The 18274-nt window shown below is 40.8% G+C and overlaps 1 protein-coding gene across 1 annotated transcript; it reads right to left on the reverse strand.

Annotated features, from left to right (window-relative positions):
- Positions 1-4953: 4953 nt before the first annotated feature.
- Positions 4954-9263, reverse strand: thy1 (Thy-1 cell surface antigen). Its single transcript, XM_066710572.1, has 4 exons — positions 9075-9263; positions 6856-6910; positions 5774-6097; positions 4954-5461 (listed from the first exon to the last, which is right to left on the reverse strand). Exons 2-4 carry the CDS (start codon positions 6890-6892, stop codon positions 5355-5357), a joined length of 468 nt encoding a protein of 155 aa, XP_066566669.1. The 5' UTR covers positions 6893-6910; positions 9075-9263; the 3' UTR covers positions 4954-5354.
- Positions 9264-18274: the final 9011 nt, after the last annotated feature.

The raw sequence follows: 18274 nt of genomic DNA on the forward strand, positions 1-18274 counted from the left end.
CCAAGTATTGTTTAGATTTCATATTCCCCAGCCCACGCCCCTGGTGGCATCTTCGATGTAGAATGGGAGACATGTAAAGATACTATATAAGGGCTGACAAATGCTATATATGCAATATATAAGAAGAGTAAAATGAAGTGGAGTGCATTTGGAAGAAACAGCACGATGTTGAAAGGAAATCTACCCTCTTACCTCATGAGAAAATTTGATGAATGCATACCAACAGTGCTCACTTGTGGCTGTGAAACCTGCTTACTTAATGCATAGATTATACAGAAACTGTGGACGACAGATTCGTTATAGCACAAATGTATTACATGATTTTTTAATGAAATTTTAAAAATCATAAAAAAAATACAAACATATGCAAAACTGAAATGCAACACTGGCCTCGCCGATAGATGGCATTGACGAACTTCAGTAGATTAAAATTACAATTCCAGTAAATATGGAGTTTTTGTATTTGTTTTATTGTGTTGTGCCCCCTGGAGGGTGTACTTGACTACACCGTCCATTTGATTAATACAGGAGACGGGCGGTCCTCTGCTTCAACCCTTTAATCCAGGGGTTCCCAATGTCTGGTGATGGAGGGCCAATTTCCGGAAGTTGCATGGGATGGGAGGGGGGCACAGTAGAAAATGAACCACCAATGAAAACGAAATATGTATTTTACAGAAATACCTCTTACATTTCTGATAGGGAACATTTATTAACTTGAATTGTTGTTTTATTATTTCCCCCCAAAGTACATGTGCAATTCATAACAGAAAATTTTCTGAAAGTGTAAAAATATAGTAAAGGTTCAGAAAAGGGGGGGTTGAAGGTTGGCTTTGGGGGGTTGCACCAACCATCCTCGAGGGTCACATTTGGCCACCAGGGCAGCACTTTAGGTACGCCTGCTTTAATCAATTTGCCCACAGACAGATCAGTTTCAAAGAACTAAGAAAAGATACAGCTAGTAAACACACACAAACGTTAAATTAAAGTATAACTTAAACTGTAACCAAACTCCAATGAGAGTGAATATTAGAAGATTGTACTTTTAAGACTGTTTTATACAGTGCTGATGGAATAGTGAACTACAGTGTGGAATGTGAGCTGGTTAATGGGACACCAGAACTACTGTTTAACATCTTCATTGTGTTATCTCAGTACTTGTTTACAATAGACATGAAAAGATATAGACAGCTTTCAATTATCAAATTAATTTCACTCCAAGGTCAATTCACAAATAAAACTATTATAGAACATTAGACATTGGGATTTATATAGAGAATTGCAATCTTAAATTAACAAAACCTGTTATCCTCCATTCAATGTATTTTCAGAACTACCTTTTCTGATACTTGAATATAAAGGTTTGGCTTTTTGATATGGGGGCTGAACTTTCCATTTTCTGGTCCAGTTTTCCTTGCTACCAGGATCAGTAGTTTGGTAAAGTTTGTTAGTAGGTGCATTCATAAAAAGTACTACTTCAGTTTAAAATTAAAAAGCTATAAAAAAAAGCTATAGACCTAAAAATCACTTTGTCTTTTTAAGTTTATAATGTAAAATATCAATTTTTTTCTACATAAAATTGTTGATTTTTATAATGCCTAAATAATTCAAACTAAATAATTATATTAAGTTCTTTAGTTGGAGTAGTCACTATGTATCCACAAGATGGAGCACTTTAGAAAGCTCACCTCAAATGACCCAAACCATTTTGCTTGGGGGGTGACAATTAAGTAATTCAGTTTCAATCATCAATAAAGTAGTAGTCTAAACCATTAATAAATCATTTAATGCATTGTATGTTAAAGTTGTCACAAATGTTTCAACGGGAGAAGATGATTCTGGCACACTGACCTGTAGTGACCCATGCCACTCCACAGAAGAAGCAACAGTTAATTAACAGTTTAAATACATTCATAACCAGGAGCAAAAATATGTAATTCAATGCATTGTTCATTAAAGACTTTAGATGGAGCACTATTTTTTCTGCTGGAGGGGGGTATTCCAGCACACTGGCCTGAAATGACTGGGTTGGGGGGTGGGGGCAACAGTAGTATCAATAACTAGTCTATAAGTTTACACATTCTACATCAACATTTTAGGAGTAGTCAGTGTTTTGCATGAGAGGGTGAGTTTAAAGCCCTCTGTATACAGAGATTGATTCTTGATTTTGAATAAGGGGGGGCAGTCAGCAAATCAAGCAAAGGTGACCCAGTTACAGTCATCAAAAGCACCACAGCTCTCCCAGCACTGGTTGATGCACACTGTACAACTTCAGGAACACAAGCACATGCAGAGTAAAGGAACAAGGCAGTGAATTGTACCATCATTTTGCATTTTAAATTGCTACCATCCCCACCAAAGGGTTCATAAGTTTAGAGAAACAAGGTGTGTACCTTGTGAAAAGTAACACCTCCCCTTCTGTTTAACAATTATTTGAATAAGTTTCTAATGAATTCTCAAAGCATAGGTTTACATTTAATTTCTCCATGCAAAAGACAAGCTTTCAACAGGACAATTAAAGAACAAATATATAACAGGCATCTTACTCTGAAATCCTGAGAAGTCTATCTCTATTGAACTTTTTACATTAGGCACACAGCAAGTGACAATGGGTAGTTTAATTATTAAGAACATAGAAGACTTTCTGGAGACTATCTATTTTCAGTTCCCCCTTCATATCACGTCTGTTTTGCATGTATTCCCAATTTCAACTGTATTCCATCCTATCAAAATGCTCTTTGTACATACAGCTATGCTCCAACAATTTCACAAAGCCTCAGCTGTTCCTTACTAAGGTGCATGTCTTGCTTAGATAGGGTTGCCCTGCTAAATTTCAATGTGATTATAGACGTTTGACTGAAAAGCACGCAGACAGCAAAGTCATGTGAGTGCTGGTAAAAGTGCCACTTGAAACACCATTCTAGTGGCTGTTGTTTTCTAATTCTATTCAAGCAAAATGTGCCAAAAAAGGACCACAATGGCTAGATGTCTGTAACCATTACCACTCATCAGATAACACAAAATGTAATTTAATTAAATCACAGGTATCAAATATCTCCTGCTTGCAGGCCCGGTTAGGAACAAGCTTATTTAATCCACCAATTCCTCTGTATTTCTCTTACATCTACTTGGCTGTGTTTCAAGGCTTCTGCACTCAGACTGTACCTGTCATTTAGTAGTTTATTCCTGTGTGGCTGTGCTCTCCTGTAAAATTGCACTTATATTATGGTTCCATCATACCTCTTGCTAGTACTCATGTTGTTTATTTTGATTTCCCTTTAGCTCTTAACTAAGACTTTACACCTTGTCTGCACTTATTAGCTATTACATCTAGGACATAGGATTACTAAAGTAATACAAAAATGACTACAAAAGATTTAGAAGTGAGTAGTTTTTTGAGTATAATCGTAAAACTCGAAAAACTACTAACTTCTAAATCTTTTGCAGTCATTTTTGTATTACTTTATTATAAATACATGTTAATTTGGATTCATATGTTGTTTTTTTCTGACTTTATGTGAACGAAAAGACACAAATTCGCCTGTTTTCTCAGTGGAAATAGTTAAATTTCAAAATATCACTGTCCTGGTTTGTGATGGAAAATTTGACATTTTCTATACTTTTGAGGCATAAGCAATTAGCAAATAACACTTACTACCCAGGACCAAAAAAATGGTTACATGGTGTAATAAATAAAAAAAGGAACAGAAGTCATATGAAGAGTATCTTGCACTGTACTCATGATTACTGATCATAGCATGCCAGTGATGAAACCTCAGAGAGAAGTATACAGAATTTCACCATATGACAGTATTTGCCTTATTTACATATTCAGATAGATTTGATATACAGATAGATGCAAACTACCATTTGCGACATCCTCCAATGGTTGCTTTTACACCATTTGCAGATTAAGTAGCAACTAGCACAAGGTTGTTTTGTCCTTAGTTTAAAAACTCAATAAGGAGTGGCTGGTTGAATTTCTCAGATCAAATGTTAGTATCACAGTAGTGAAAAGGCTTGGATCAGTACAGTTACATTTCCACAGTTTCCTACTTATTTTATTTTTATGTAACTCCCAACTGGATTTGAAAACTGAGCTGCTTCTGTGGGCGGTGACTTGAAGATAGAAAATACTAGATTTGTGAGTCCAGGTAATTTCCAGGATTGCTGCTGTTTTTTCAAATAAAGGCCTACAAAACAAAACAATCAACCTTCCCCCCCCACATAAAAGTACCTTGGATGTTGAAGAACTCACCTCAAAATATGAAGTTCTGATCACTACTGCAGGCAAACCTTGATGGGTCCTGTAATTTAATATGTTTGAGCTATACCACTGTCCAAAGCAATTGCACACTTTGTCATTTCAAGACCACTTTTTGGTCAACCATCGCCCTAATACTATTGTGAACTCGGCATTGGTAAACATCATTACTGTGAATGTGCTGGGGAGGGGATTGTGTCGCGTGGGAATCGTCAGCCTAATCACAAATGGCACATTTATAGGACAGACCATACATGGGTTGCTGCAAGGCTTGTGATGAATGGATGAACTTAAACTGTATAAATAAACAAAACAAATGTGAGAATGAAATACTAACTTGTAACTGACTTGCATATACATAAACAAATCTATATTGATATACACCATCTAGATGCTATATATCCTGCAGAGCAACGGGTGTCATTTTTTTGGCTTACCACCACCAGCTGTGTGCAAAAGCCAGCTGTTTATGCTCACACACATTTCTAACCTTAAAAAAAAGCACTGTAACCATTTAATTAGTTAATCTTCATTGCTATGTGTAACCCTGTGTAGAGGTATGAAGGCGCATGGGGTTTAGATCTGTATGGTTTGGCCATAGAAATAACCTCAGCAATAAATTCAATAGAATCAACAAAGGCGGGCCTTCTTGGGAATACACAGTGAATCTTAGTGAAGACAGATGTTCGTAGTGATTTTCTAATTAGCCTTTATTGGGCAAATGATTTGAATTTAGCAAAGTGGCAAAAGTCAGTGCAGAGATGTGTACATCCAATTCAGGAGAGCAAAAGACCCACATCAGTTTTGAAAAACAATGAACATACACACATATATATATTATAGATCCCATTTCCCCTATACTATTCCAGCCTTAAAACCCTAATTATACCCCCCCAATTTGGAAAGGTTAACAAACATCTCACCACTACTATTTCTAGTTCAGACATTTGTTATTCATTGAATCAACTATTTTTGGAATTACAAAGGTATGTCACGTTACAGTGACAGCTCCCCAAATTGGTAGAAATGATTTCACCACCGACACTAGAATCTCCGCTGCGTGGCGACGGGGTCACACGGCCGCTCCGATTGGTCACACAGAGAGCAGCTGCAGCAGCGCAGGAAGCGACATCACAGACAGCATCAGCAGAGCAGGGGCTTGGAACAGCACACTGAGCGCAGAGCAAGGGACCACACTCTCTGGAAAACAGAAGGAGACGCAAACATCAGCCTACAACAGCAATCACCCCTCCACTCGCCTTCCTCTGTATCACCCATAGGCTCCTTGGTTATGTACTGATATACAATGTGGTTACACATAGTTACAATGTAGGTAATTATGACTGAATGTCTGTTTGAATAATACACAACATCATACTGAATTACACATAACCTACAGTGTAACTATGCTTTGCTAAAGTGTAAATACACTGTATCTACATAAAAAATTGCTCAATCCACACAGTGAGTATCCCCCTACCATGAGCAAGACTGAACAGTGTTTGCACTTACTGCCGTTCACAGCCAAAACCTTGGAGGCTGTCTTGCCCTGAGTGATCTCGCAGGTGTAGTTGTTTGACTTGTCCTTAGCAAAGCCCGTGAGGATAAGCCGACACGTGTCCTTGGTTGACGCCAGCAAGGTGACGTTGACGCGGTTCTTGAAGGTGGGATCTGCATTATAACCAGGTTGGGTGCCACCCATCTTCTTGTCATTCTCCAGGAAGTCGCAGTTGATGGTGGAATTGCCGTCGGGGGTGAACTTGCAGTACATCTGCAGATTGTTTTCCTTCGTAGTGCACGCAGTCACATGAGTCACATCTTGGGCCGAAGTGAGAACTGCAAGCAACACCCACACCAACACAACTTTACTTTTATCACACCACATATACACCACAGTCAAATGGAGCACAGCAGCTTAAAGTCCATATCCAACACAGAGAACATGGTTTTGGCTATCGGTTTCACTTTCATAATGGGCAATAACATTTATAATTTTTATGGTGGTACAGCACTTTGAGAGTCCCAAAATACTCAATATTTCCGAAAAATACAGAGAATGCTCCTGAAATGCAAGAAGTGGGCGTGATGTCACAGTTGGAACACAACAACATGGATTCAAGTCACTGTTTGGTTGTTTCTGATGTTGTGAGTAATTGTGAGCAAAGAAGGACTTTTTCTGACCGAGTTAACACCATGTTGCATCTTTTCTTAACATGGACAAAACATGGACGGTAATTAATTAATAAGCTGCTAATTGGAGTCTGATGAGTCTAATGGAGCAGATGGCTGACTCCCATGCCAACCTTTAATGAATCAAGCAATTCTAATAATCCTAACATTTCTGCTTAATTAAATTTCCTTGATACTTCCCCTCTGAGAGGCTAATTCTAGGAAGGGGACAATAGGGCATTGAAGCCTGTGCGACGATATTGTGATTCTTCGTGGTACTTCCTGACCTCCACTGCAGAGAAGCCTTCCCTGAACCAGACCCGGTGAGCAGTCGAGAATGGCACTGAGCCGGGCAGTGACACGAGGCCATAGTGGTTCTCTGCTTCTGTACCAGGCAGAGCTCCAGTTAGTGGGGTTATTCTTACCTGACAGGAGGAGGACAAGTGCGGCTGGGAGATACATCCTCTTGGCTCGGATTGACTGTTAGAACAGAGTGAAAGAGAATAAGGTCACAAGAGTGAAACATGCCCAGGAAAGACCTTAAAAGGACAGCACAGCTAAACAGAGACAACATTTAAAAGGACAAGCTCCCTCTCACTGGAAAATGCAATGGTTACATTTCCAGGAGATATAAGAATGGTACAGAGCATCTTTGGTTTCACTTAGCAATTCCATCTGAGCACATCTGGACATTTCTCAAGGGAACCCCGAGGCTCAAATACAAATTGGAGTGGCTTGTTCAAGACCCCCACAACTCTCTGTGTAAAGAAGAGCCTCCTATCATCCCATCTGGAAATTACTCAACTTTGCACAACTGGCATCTGTCTGGCCAAGTAGAGGCATAACAAAAGTCATGATGGCATTCTTATTAGAAGTTCAAAGAACAAGGGCATTTTTAGTGAAATCCAGAACTGTCCACACTTTCCCACTGTCTGACCGAGCGTCTCATGTGTCTTAAACAGAAAGGTGCCCCGAAAACACTGCACAATAAACAGGAAGCCTTGTTCTCCATTTAAGAGTTGTAACCGAGTTTGAAAACTAGGGCACCGGTTTCTGCAGTCACATGCACTCCACTGTGGCATGTGCTCTTGTTTTTTTGTGACCCACTGCAGCCTCCTCTTGGGACAGGGAGGGGGGTCCTGTGCAGCCCAATACAGAGCTGCTACCAGTCTATGCAGAGGTGTGGCTAAAGATCCAAAACAAACTCCAGAGTGTGCAACTGCAGAAGCCTAATTAACTACCCTGCAGTTATCCAGAAAGTCCAAAGACATAACCCCAACAAACACAAAATAATGGGAGATCATATCTGTCCAGTGTCAGTTATACTCATACTGTTAATACAATATTTCCTAATCACTGGGCTAATATGAGGGGAGACCGTTTTTAATAGCTCACGGTCCAGCTATGCCAGAGTTGCACCAACATGTCACAACATGAGGCACCCTACCATAGACTAACAAAATGACATAGCAGAAGAGATGCCAAAAATAATAAATTCCACCTATTGTGACATTCACAATTTGTACAGTCAATATTGTTTCCAACTTCTGCTCACTGCTTCCTCATTCTAATTGTTCTCATATCAAATCATATTATAAATCAGCAAAGTATTTTTTAAGTAAATATTTTCAAATTCACTTTAAAATCTTTGAAAAGGGAAGGGCAGCTAATGAGTAACCTGGGTAGGCTATACAGACTGGGGCTGGGATTAAATCAAAACTTTGACCCAAACGCTAATAGAAAACTACACAACCGTACTCAGTTGCCACTTTCTCCTAATCAGAAATGTAACCGCTATGATGTACAGGTTTTTAGTTTGATATTAGGGGGTGTAGTCAAAGTTTTGATGTAATCCGGCCCAGGGTCACAAAATGCGCATTAAAACACAAACTTGGTATTGCTGACCATTCTGATCATATACACAATACGCCACTTTAAATGCGCAATCAGTCCCACGATTTATTTTAAAGATCGTTAATGTTTAAGTCACTGTTATTAATGTGGAAATATCCAGATTTAGATGTTACAGTTAAAATTTAAATTGTTTCCTCACCCTCCTAGTTAACGCCCAGATCCCATCAATATAGCTCTGGAAACAAATAAGAGACCACTTAACATTGATTTCTGAATTTGGAATGGTCTCTAATTGTTTTCCAGAGCTGTATATATAATCCTAATGCGATTGAAAATCTGACGAAATAATCGAAGGAAGTCAACACATTTTAGCATCTATCAAAAGTTTAATCTTTCTCCTTTTTAGTGAAGGTAATCACCAGCTTCAAATTCCTCACTGCAATTAAACCTGTGTTGATCTGCCCGGACCTCCCACTAGTACTGTTTTGGTCTCCTTTGTAGAAAAAAACTTTTCTCCCTGTTCATTTGTTGCAAATGTCAAGTTAAAGTACTCGTATCGATACTTTAGTTCAGAATGTATTTTGCGAAAACGCATTTACCGTCAGGCTACATGTCACATCTGCAGCAGTTCTGTCTGATCATGCGACACTGAGCCACAGTGCATTGCATAATGAGAAGGACAGAGAAAAATAAAGAACTTGCACTAGATATGTTTAAAATCACTAAAGAGAAGAAAAAGAAAAAGTCAGTTATTACAGGTTTCATTTGTTGGATTTATATCCAGTCTTACCGTTGATCGGCCGTGCTCTGGAGCAGGACTGCCCAGCGTGTCGAGACGAGCAGCAGAGAGAGTGAAGTGATCTCGTTTAGCACAGCGCAAAGGATGGGGCGTGACGTCTGCCGTTAAATAACTGTACTGTTGCAACAGCTACCAGGTACTAAGTACATCGTGTAACTTAAACCAGTTTTTCGGGCTCAGAGGACACAGATCCCCATGGGGTAGAACAATACTACCATTAACAGGCACCGTATTTAATCCCCTGCTTCACATCAGTCTTAATAAAGCATGCAGGTGCCTGAAAAGAGCAGACTGGTCCAACTACAGTGTCCAGTCAGAGAGTGCATCGATCCAGTGGTGCAGACTGGTCTGGATGGAGTGCACAGGTAGTGTAAAATCCATATAACAGTGGCTCCCAACCCTGGTTCCGGAAGACACCCTACCCTATTACTTAATCGAAACGTTCATTTAAATAATATTTTCTAAATCTGAGGCTTTTAATTATTCTAAACAGTAGAGGTTTTAAGTTAAGTATCAAATTGTAGAAGGAACTTATTACATTATAATTTACACAATTTAAAAAGTCAAATGTAAGCAAATTATTACTTCAATTAAGGGGTTCAATTAAGTAATTGCCAGCTTGATTGGAAGAAGGGTAGGGTGTCCTCAAGGACCAGGTCTGAGAACCACTGCGATTGAGGGTACAGGTTCTGATAAAGTGTGCAAGCAATGCGTGTTCTACCTGGATGCTGAATTAGATCCGGTCAAGGCTATTGTTGGACTCAATCTGAACATTCAAACTTCGTCTTGTTGTAATGACCACTTGTGACCACTGGAAGGCAATTTAATTTCAGAGCCACACAAATACCATGCTTTATTATTCTTGTTCTCATTCCTATGACTGCAGCAGCACAATAGAGTTAATAGACTGCGTAAATTGTACATTTACATACGTGTCATTCATTTCACAAGTGGTACACAGGTGCTCTCTCTCTCTCTCTCTCTCTCTCTCTCTCTCTCTCTTTATATAAAATATATCACCAAACATACTGATACAATAGAAAAAAAACAATCATATACCAACTTTAGAGCTGTTAACAACATGTAAGCTACACTACTAGCAAGGGCAACCCTCCACCACATTAAGTTAATTCCTCTCGGAGGCACAGGCACAGGCTCCAGTGAAAGGAGCTGCCCTCTGTGACCGGTAAATGGTTTCCAGGAAATCAGCAGAGGAAATGAGAATTTCAGATCAGAGTTGGCGGGGGTGGGTGGATGGAGACTTCACATGCAAGGAAGCAGCACTGATACAAACTGCGCCAGTGGTTATGATGCAGTTTCTAGAACTGAAGTGATGCCAAGGGTCGCAGCATATGTTCAAGCTCCAGTGGAAAACCATTGGCCAGTTACGGGGCTACAAGGGCAGAGAGCTGTCCTAGCAGCACATGGAAGAGCATTATAGACCACGGCAGTGAAGTGGTGGCTGGGAACAGAACACTTGGGGCAGAGCAGTTTGCAAGGTTACCTGTAAAGACAGAGACACAAGTTAAATTAACACACACACATGTACACACTATTTACACTACAGGCCAAAAGTGGGGAAGAATTGCTGCTTCTTCTCTCTCCTCAAAAACCACAATTGTATTTTTCTATTTCAATCTCATTCAGCTGTAAAAAAGACTGTAGACAGAGACACAATGGCAATGGCAAAGAGTCCTCTTTTCACCAGGATAGCAATGGGACAATTCAGGGTACCCTGCAGAGGAAATCTGACCACACCATTATTCTGTCCTTCTAATGGTCTCCAAAATTAAGTGTAGTTTTTGTATTCCCCAGAAAGGAGAAGCCACGCCTTGAGAGAGGACCCTGTACTCGCTGGGATGTAAGAAACCAAGCAGGGGCACATGTAGATGCTTTTATATTGAGGGGTATGGTGACAGACACACACCAAGAAGCGATACTCACTCTGGTTCACCACCACTGTCTCATTGGCCTGTCTCTTCCACTCATTATCTTTCTGCACCAACCCCACCCATTTGTGCCTGATCTGGCAGGTGTAGTTCCCTGAATAGCTGTCGGTCCAGTTTGCCACCGTCAGGAGGCATGTGTTGTTTTTCGTGCGGGAGATGTGGGCTGGGATCTCGGGGGGCGGCCAGGGTCCACCACTGGTGCCGCCCACCGGCTTGCCGTTGAACATGAAGTAGCAGTGGATGTTGGAGGTCGAGCAGCAGGGCACACAGTTCATCATGAGGTCCCGGTTGTCGATGCATACGGTGAGGCCCTGCAAGTTGTGGTTGTGTTCTCGCTTAGCCAAACAGAGCCCTGCCAACAACAGACAGGGGGTCACTAGTCAAACACAGAAGACACGGGGCTCAGCACTCACCTGCTTATACCTACAAATAATGACCATCCGAGTGCAAAAGCAAAAAGACGTACATGGCCAATTTCCATAGACCTAGCAAGTGACTCAGAATAAGGGGCATTTCTGAGGCATAGATTAAATCTATCCAGGCAGCCCACATTAGTCAATCAATACAGAAAGTCCACCCAAAGATGAATGAATAAATTAATCCAAGGCATGGTCAAAAGATACTGGGACACAAGGACATATGTCTTTTGTTTTTTGCAGTCAGATTGTACAAATAATAGAAAAGCTACACAGAACACAGACAATAGAAAACAGGGAAAGTAGACAATTCAATCCAAGGAGGAAAAGCAGCCCCATGGTCTTAGATTGTGGGGGGTTCTTCTCTTACCTGCTAGGAGAGCTAGTGTTCCAAGGGGATGCATCCTCATGTGCCTGAAAGATAGACATCCTGCCCATTCAAAAGCTGCCTAAACGCATCATGATTGCTTCGAGAGGAGGAAAACAAAAACATGCCACACCAACCCAGGAACAGTCTTCATCAGTTTGAGACAAGTTCACTTTTTTCATGGATTTCATGGACATGCACTAAAAATGCATACAGGCACAGGAGATAGAGCGGTAGAGATTTCGAGGTTGACCTACCTCTTGGTTTTGTCTCGTCTCTGTGCTTCCCCCTCCGGTTCTGCCACAGGCGTCCAGCTGGAGAAGGGTGGGGACGGACTACGCACGGCTCGGAGAGAGAGACTGGCAGTGTGGCGGGTGGTGAAGTGCTACAGCTAGACCAGACGAGGATGCATTATACACCACAGATCTGACGGAGCCTCGCCCAAACCTCAGATGTTGTTTGCTTGTTTGTTTTGCAAGCAGACAGACATCCACTCTCGTCTTGTTTAATTTATGTCCCCACAGGCTATAAATTGGACTTAAGCACCATTAAAAGGTTTCTGGAGATGCCAATGATACAAAGCAGCTGCTGCAGTCCTAACATGTGTGAGGGGCCTCCCAGCTGAAAATCATTTAAATAAATTACTCTGATAATTGCAACTTTCATTTATTTTTTATTTTTTATTCTCGCTGCTGCTGGATCAAGTCAAATCAATTCAACAAATGCTTGCTGAATTCTTGGGCATACTTTGTCATCTTGATTGGTTAATTGATTATTTTTTGTTCGTGGGGGGGCGTGGACATGAAGCTCACTCTCAAGGGAGAATCCCTGATTGATATCATCGCTGGTGGATGAAATACGGTAGAAGAGACAACGCCATCATGCATATACATGTATCCCTCCAACCCCTCCCCATGTCCTTTTCCATTGCTTTCAGAGTGTAATACTCTAGCACCCACCGCCACCGGTTGTAGGAATGGAAAATTACAACCTGAGAGCCCCACCAGCAACTCCAGCCCCAGTTACCTAAATGAGATCAGTGACAGTAGGTGGGACTTTGTGGTTTGTGAAATAACTTAAATCTAACTTTAGATTAGTTCAGATCAACAGTTATGTGTGCAGGGGTTGGAGGTTGAAGAGGAGGAGAGGAGGCCCCACCACCTGCTGTGACTTGGTGGTGTGCTTGTGGTTCTGGCTCTTGAGCAAGCAGTCAGAAGATAAGACAAGCTGCAGTGCATTGTGTTTGGCTAAGCATTGCCGTGTGAGAGTACCCTGTGAAAAAGCCGCACAAAACGTACAAATAGAAAACACAAACAAAAATAAATCTGGTTTGATAGCCAATGTGCAGCTGGACTTCAGACTTCAGACTTCAGACAGCTGTCCAATAAAAAACAAAATGAGCCCCACAATCAGGAACTACGCCTAAGCTACTGCCAGACCGTCCAACAGGACAAGAACCTGCTTCAAAAAAAGAAACAAGACCGCATATCCCACAAACTACATGAAATTGAAGACTCTATTGAAACTCCTTCTGGGAAACTCTAAAGAACTGTCAGACATGGGCCTTGACAGTAAATTTGGACAAGACAAAACTTATGATCTTCCAGAAAAAATCCATACCTAAGGGACACAGGTACCACTTTACTCTGGGGAATAGCCTCCTGGAGCACTGCACCAGTTACGCATACCTGGGTCTCACAATCAACACATCAAATACATCTAGACTGGCTATAATAAAACTACAAGAAAAAGCAAGCAGTTCATTCTACGCCATAAAAAGTAAATTCTCCGACATCAAAGCCCCAATCAAAATTGGGTTAAAGATATATTTAATAGAATAATTCAGTAATGAGATCTGGGGACCAACCCTGAATACAAATACAAAATGTAAAAACATTCTGCAAGTCAACAGAAACACCCCAGTTTTCCCATTAATTATCCCAATCCAGAAGAGAGTAGTCAAATTCTCTGCCGACCTGAATCAGGTCGACTCATAGAGCTACCATCGCACAGCCCTGATGAGCAGCATACTCTCCCCATAGACAGACCCCCCCTGGGCAACTCGAACCAGCACTGCCACACTGCACAGAGAAGAGTGACACTGAGCCAAACCCAACACACTTACATTGACACATATCTGAAAAACATATACATTGTATCACAACACAAATTAGAGTGCTATAGTGTAATAACTGGGAATACCTGGGGTGCTGGACCCAGAGCGCAGGAGAAGTGTAAGGTCAGGTGAGAGGTCAGTAGCTAGTAATAATCACTGGCGGAACTAAAGTTTTATACATGGAGTGGCCAGGGGGTGGCCATGGCTACTTCAGGGAGTGCATAGACCACGACAGAAAATTAGTGTGTAACCCAAACCTGGCATTTAAGGACCATGAATGAATCCTATGATTGCTGATTAGAGGTAGAAGTGATCATTCATTTAAGCCGGAGTTCTTCAATGTGGCAGATAGTGTGGTCCAAAAGGGTCACTTCACTACAACTCTTTAACATGTTATGAATAGTGTGTCTCTACCTGCAGCTCAATTTCTTTCTCTCTCTCACGCACACACATCAACTACCAGCCTAAGGTACTAGTTAGATCATGGCTAGCCCTACTCTGCAATAGCTACCTATAATTTCTTACACCTTTATGATAGCAAGCAGGCTATCTGCAAATTGTGATAATCTTTTATGTCACAAAGATTGCAGCATCGCAACCAAAGACAGGAACTCCAGACGAGCGCGTCAGAGTTTTGCTCTCGATTTAACATTATTTGCTTTCAAGTTTTTTTTTTTTTTTGCTTTCAAGATAATTATTTTTGTTTACAATTCTATACATTTTGCTTTCGATTGTTTTATTTTTTCTCAAGTTTTTTTTGTTTACAATATTTTTTATTTTGAATTCGATACTTATGGCACTCATTTGAGCCCATAATCTTTTGAGTAACGTTAATAGATTGATAACAACTGTTCGTTTTGAGTTCAAGTATGAAAATCTAAATTAGTTAATGGATTTCAAATTGCTAAATGTTAACTTGCTGAACAATGACAGCTGTAGCCTATAGTTACCCCATATTAACTACACATGCGTATACTGTAACTTACACACTGCACTGTATATGTGTGTATTACTAGCACAGATGTGAACATAATGTTAGGCTAAACTGGGAACCGATCTCTCTTATCTGATTAACTGTCTGTTATGGAGCCAAAGGTCCAACGTTAACTTACACCGTGACTCAACTTTCGTAAAAGTTGTTCAGGAAACCTAAACCAGATGCTAAACCTTAAAACTTACTTTGTTTTCACCAATCGCCAAAAGAGCTTGTGGAGCTGTGGAAATACTCTCTTCTTCTTCTTCTTCTTCTTCTTGCTCTTCTAATTCAAATTGTTCTGTATCTTGCAAACAATGTTAATATTGTCCAGGGGCGTTGCTAGGATTTGAGGACATCTGGTGCCCAGATGTCTGTAGGGGGGTCTGGAGGGATCCTCCCCCTGAATTCTTTCAGCTAACAAGCTCTGTTTTGATGCTTTTTTATGCACTCTGGCACGTTACTTACATTCAAAGCACATGTCTTAATAATAGAAAAATTTAAATGTGTAGGCCAACCTCAAAAACTGTTGTTTTCTTCCCAGATTAATTATGAAGGTGATGTTAAAATAGTAATAGTTCTTAGTAATTTGTATTAGTATTGATTAGATACTTCACAACTGCTATCATTAAACATTTATTGACATGCTACACTACACTAGAAAAAAACTGTAAGATGTTTGTTGGAATATTACTATTATTTTATCTCACTCACACATCTCAGATACAGTTCATACAGTGTAGTGCTGCACTGTTCACCTCTCCATCATCTGCTGCTGTCTGACTCTGTCTGTCTGTCTGTCTCTCCACATAAATTGTCAAAATGGTGTATGGCATGATAAAATGAGCTAAAATTAAAACATTTGTTACTTCAGTGTAACTTTAAAAAGTACACTGTGACATCGACCAGTCTATACTGACATTGCAATTGGCAAAATTAATTCCAATGTACAGGCATGATGAGTAGCATTAGCATTTTAGGTTTGTAAAGTTATTTGGATTTTTACAAAATTATCTTTAAAATACATTTTCCTAAAAAAGGAACGTTTCTTTTTTTGCTGAGTATATATGGAGATCAGAGGAAGGCAGTTGTAAGTGGCTGGAGGGGCTGAACCAACGAGAGATGAGGGATGTTGAAACATTTGCACATGGTGGTGAGTAATGGAATGTGTGGGATGCTGTTCAGAAATCAGGAGACAGTGACCTCTGGGGACAAACCGGGGAAGAATGAGGTGAATGTATAGCATATCGGGCCCTAAACAGAAAATTCCAATTGGCAGATTATTAAATCAAAATTAAAAATACAAAAGAAGTACAGGCTCAGTGACCACAGCCTGGCCATCGAAACTGGCCGACACAAGAAGTCCTGGGCAGCCAGAGAGCACCGGCTATACCTCCACTGTGAGTCAGGAACAGAGATGCACTTCCTGCTGTCCTGCTTCAATACAAATATCTTGACCCCAGCCCCCATGAGGTATTCACAGCAGTCCCCTTGTGGATCAGACCCATGGACAGAGATGGCGGCCAGCTGTTGCATTTCGGCACCACAGCAGTCTTTTCCAGGGAGGGGCTTGCACAAAAGATACAGGGAACAATTATTGCTCAGCAAAACACAGTATCAACCCCAAGCTGCTGGGCTGATCCTAGGCAGATGCCATGTGGAATGAAAAGGCATCAGGCAGGACAATAACCCAAGTAACTTGACACTTGACACTTGACAGTAGACAGTAGACAGTAGAAAGCAGACAGCAGACAGCAGACAGGAGTCAAGGTAGTTAACCAAGATTGACTGCTTTGTCAATCGAGAGCATGACTCTGCGCCCACGCACTGCAATCAAGTGAATGTGACGCTTAACGTATGTGTGCTCATGCCAACCCTATGAATTTTTCCCCTAGTAGGGAGCAAGCCCAGCATGCATTTGGGTGCTTTCAGTGTGACTACACGAGCTGGTTGCAGAGCATTTAAAGTGACATATATTTTAGAATGATGTACGTATATTTTCAGTTAGACAGGTTCCTTCTAGCCACAATGGGTCCCAGTTGGTTCTACCGTTAAGGGTTAGTGCAGCAAGTGGATGTTTCAAGAGGTAAAGGGGGGTTATTGTGTGGCTAGACTATGAACTTTGATCTGTTTTAAGCAGCGAAGGGAGTGCCAGGAAGTGTCGTGTTTCAAAATTATTTAAACGAAAAAGAAAATCACCACATATGATATACTGTAAATCTGTTGCTTTTTTTTCTTGCTTTGGAAACATTGTAATATTTTTGTGGCTGTGATTCAGTGATTTTTTGACTATTTGACCTCAAAGTTCCCACGCACAGTGCTCAGAGGTCTGTGGTTGGGGTCCTGTTGTGGACAAACCAGTGGATTTAACGTACACGCATTAAAAGGTTTCTTATGCAAACTGTTAGTTGCCCCGGATAAGGGCGTCTGCAAAGAATTAAATCATAACTACATAATAACACTACATGCAAACAGGCATTTGCTTTTCTGTAGCCTCACACTGGTTCTTAATGATAATCTTGAATCACAATGACCAATCTGCAGCTGGCATGGGGGAGACAGGGCACTGTTGTCAAGAATAGTGTGACCTCTAACACTTCTACAATAATGGACACACGTTAATGTACACAAACCACAGCAATAACATGCACATGTCTTGTGCACTTGCTCAGAGTCCTGATGCCCCTGATCCTGTGATCACAGGTAGAACTTGGTTAGAGTTTGTATGAAAGACTAGGGTTGGTATTACAGCCTTATGCATGTGAACAACATCAGAACTCAGTGGATGTGCACAAGGCATTCATTCCTGTGGTTTTCAGACATTATATCACTGGAAATGGTGCCGGGTTACAGACATGGTTTGGGGTTAGGTTAGGGCTTATACATGCGATCAAAATGAGAACTCAGTGGAAGTACATGAGGCATTAATCTGTTATTCCCTTGGAATTCATACATTAAGATTTTTGGCCCATCATTGTAAAGGATTACCCACTGCTATCCCTAAGTGCATAAGATATTCCTGTGCTATTCGTACAATAATTCAATAATTAGGCACTGGTGCCCATAATTGTAATGTGTGGCCACACAATGTAACCTCTCCAAAGCATATAGGACTTTTTGTGTTACAACCAAAATTAGACTGATTACTTTTGGCAATGTGGTGGATGTAAAAGGCAAACCGTGTGCAAAGATGACTGTGAATTAATCAAGCAATACTGGCAGCCCCCCCAAATGCTGGCAGAGCCCATTATCGTGCACTTAGAAGAAGAAAAAACGTAGAACATGCATTAGAAGTTCATTTTTAATGATGGTTATTACAGAAGGAGGTTATTACAGAAGGAGCTGCACATCCGGCACTCCTCAGAGATTC

The sequence above is a fragment of the Amia ocellicauda genome, chromosome 1 (assembly GCF_036373705.1).
Source record: "Amia ocellicauda isolate fAmiCal2 chromosome 1, fAmiCal2.hap1, whole genome shotgun sequence".
In the NCBI taxonomy this organism is placed as follows: domain Eukaryota; kingdom Metazoa; phylum Chordata; class Actinopteri; order Amiiformes; family Amiidae; genus Amia; species Amia ocellicauda.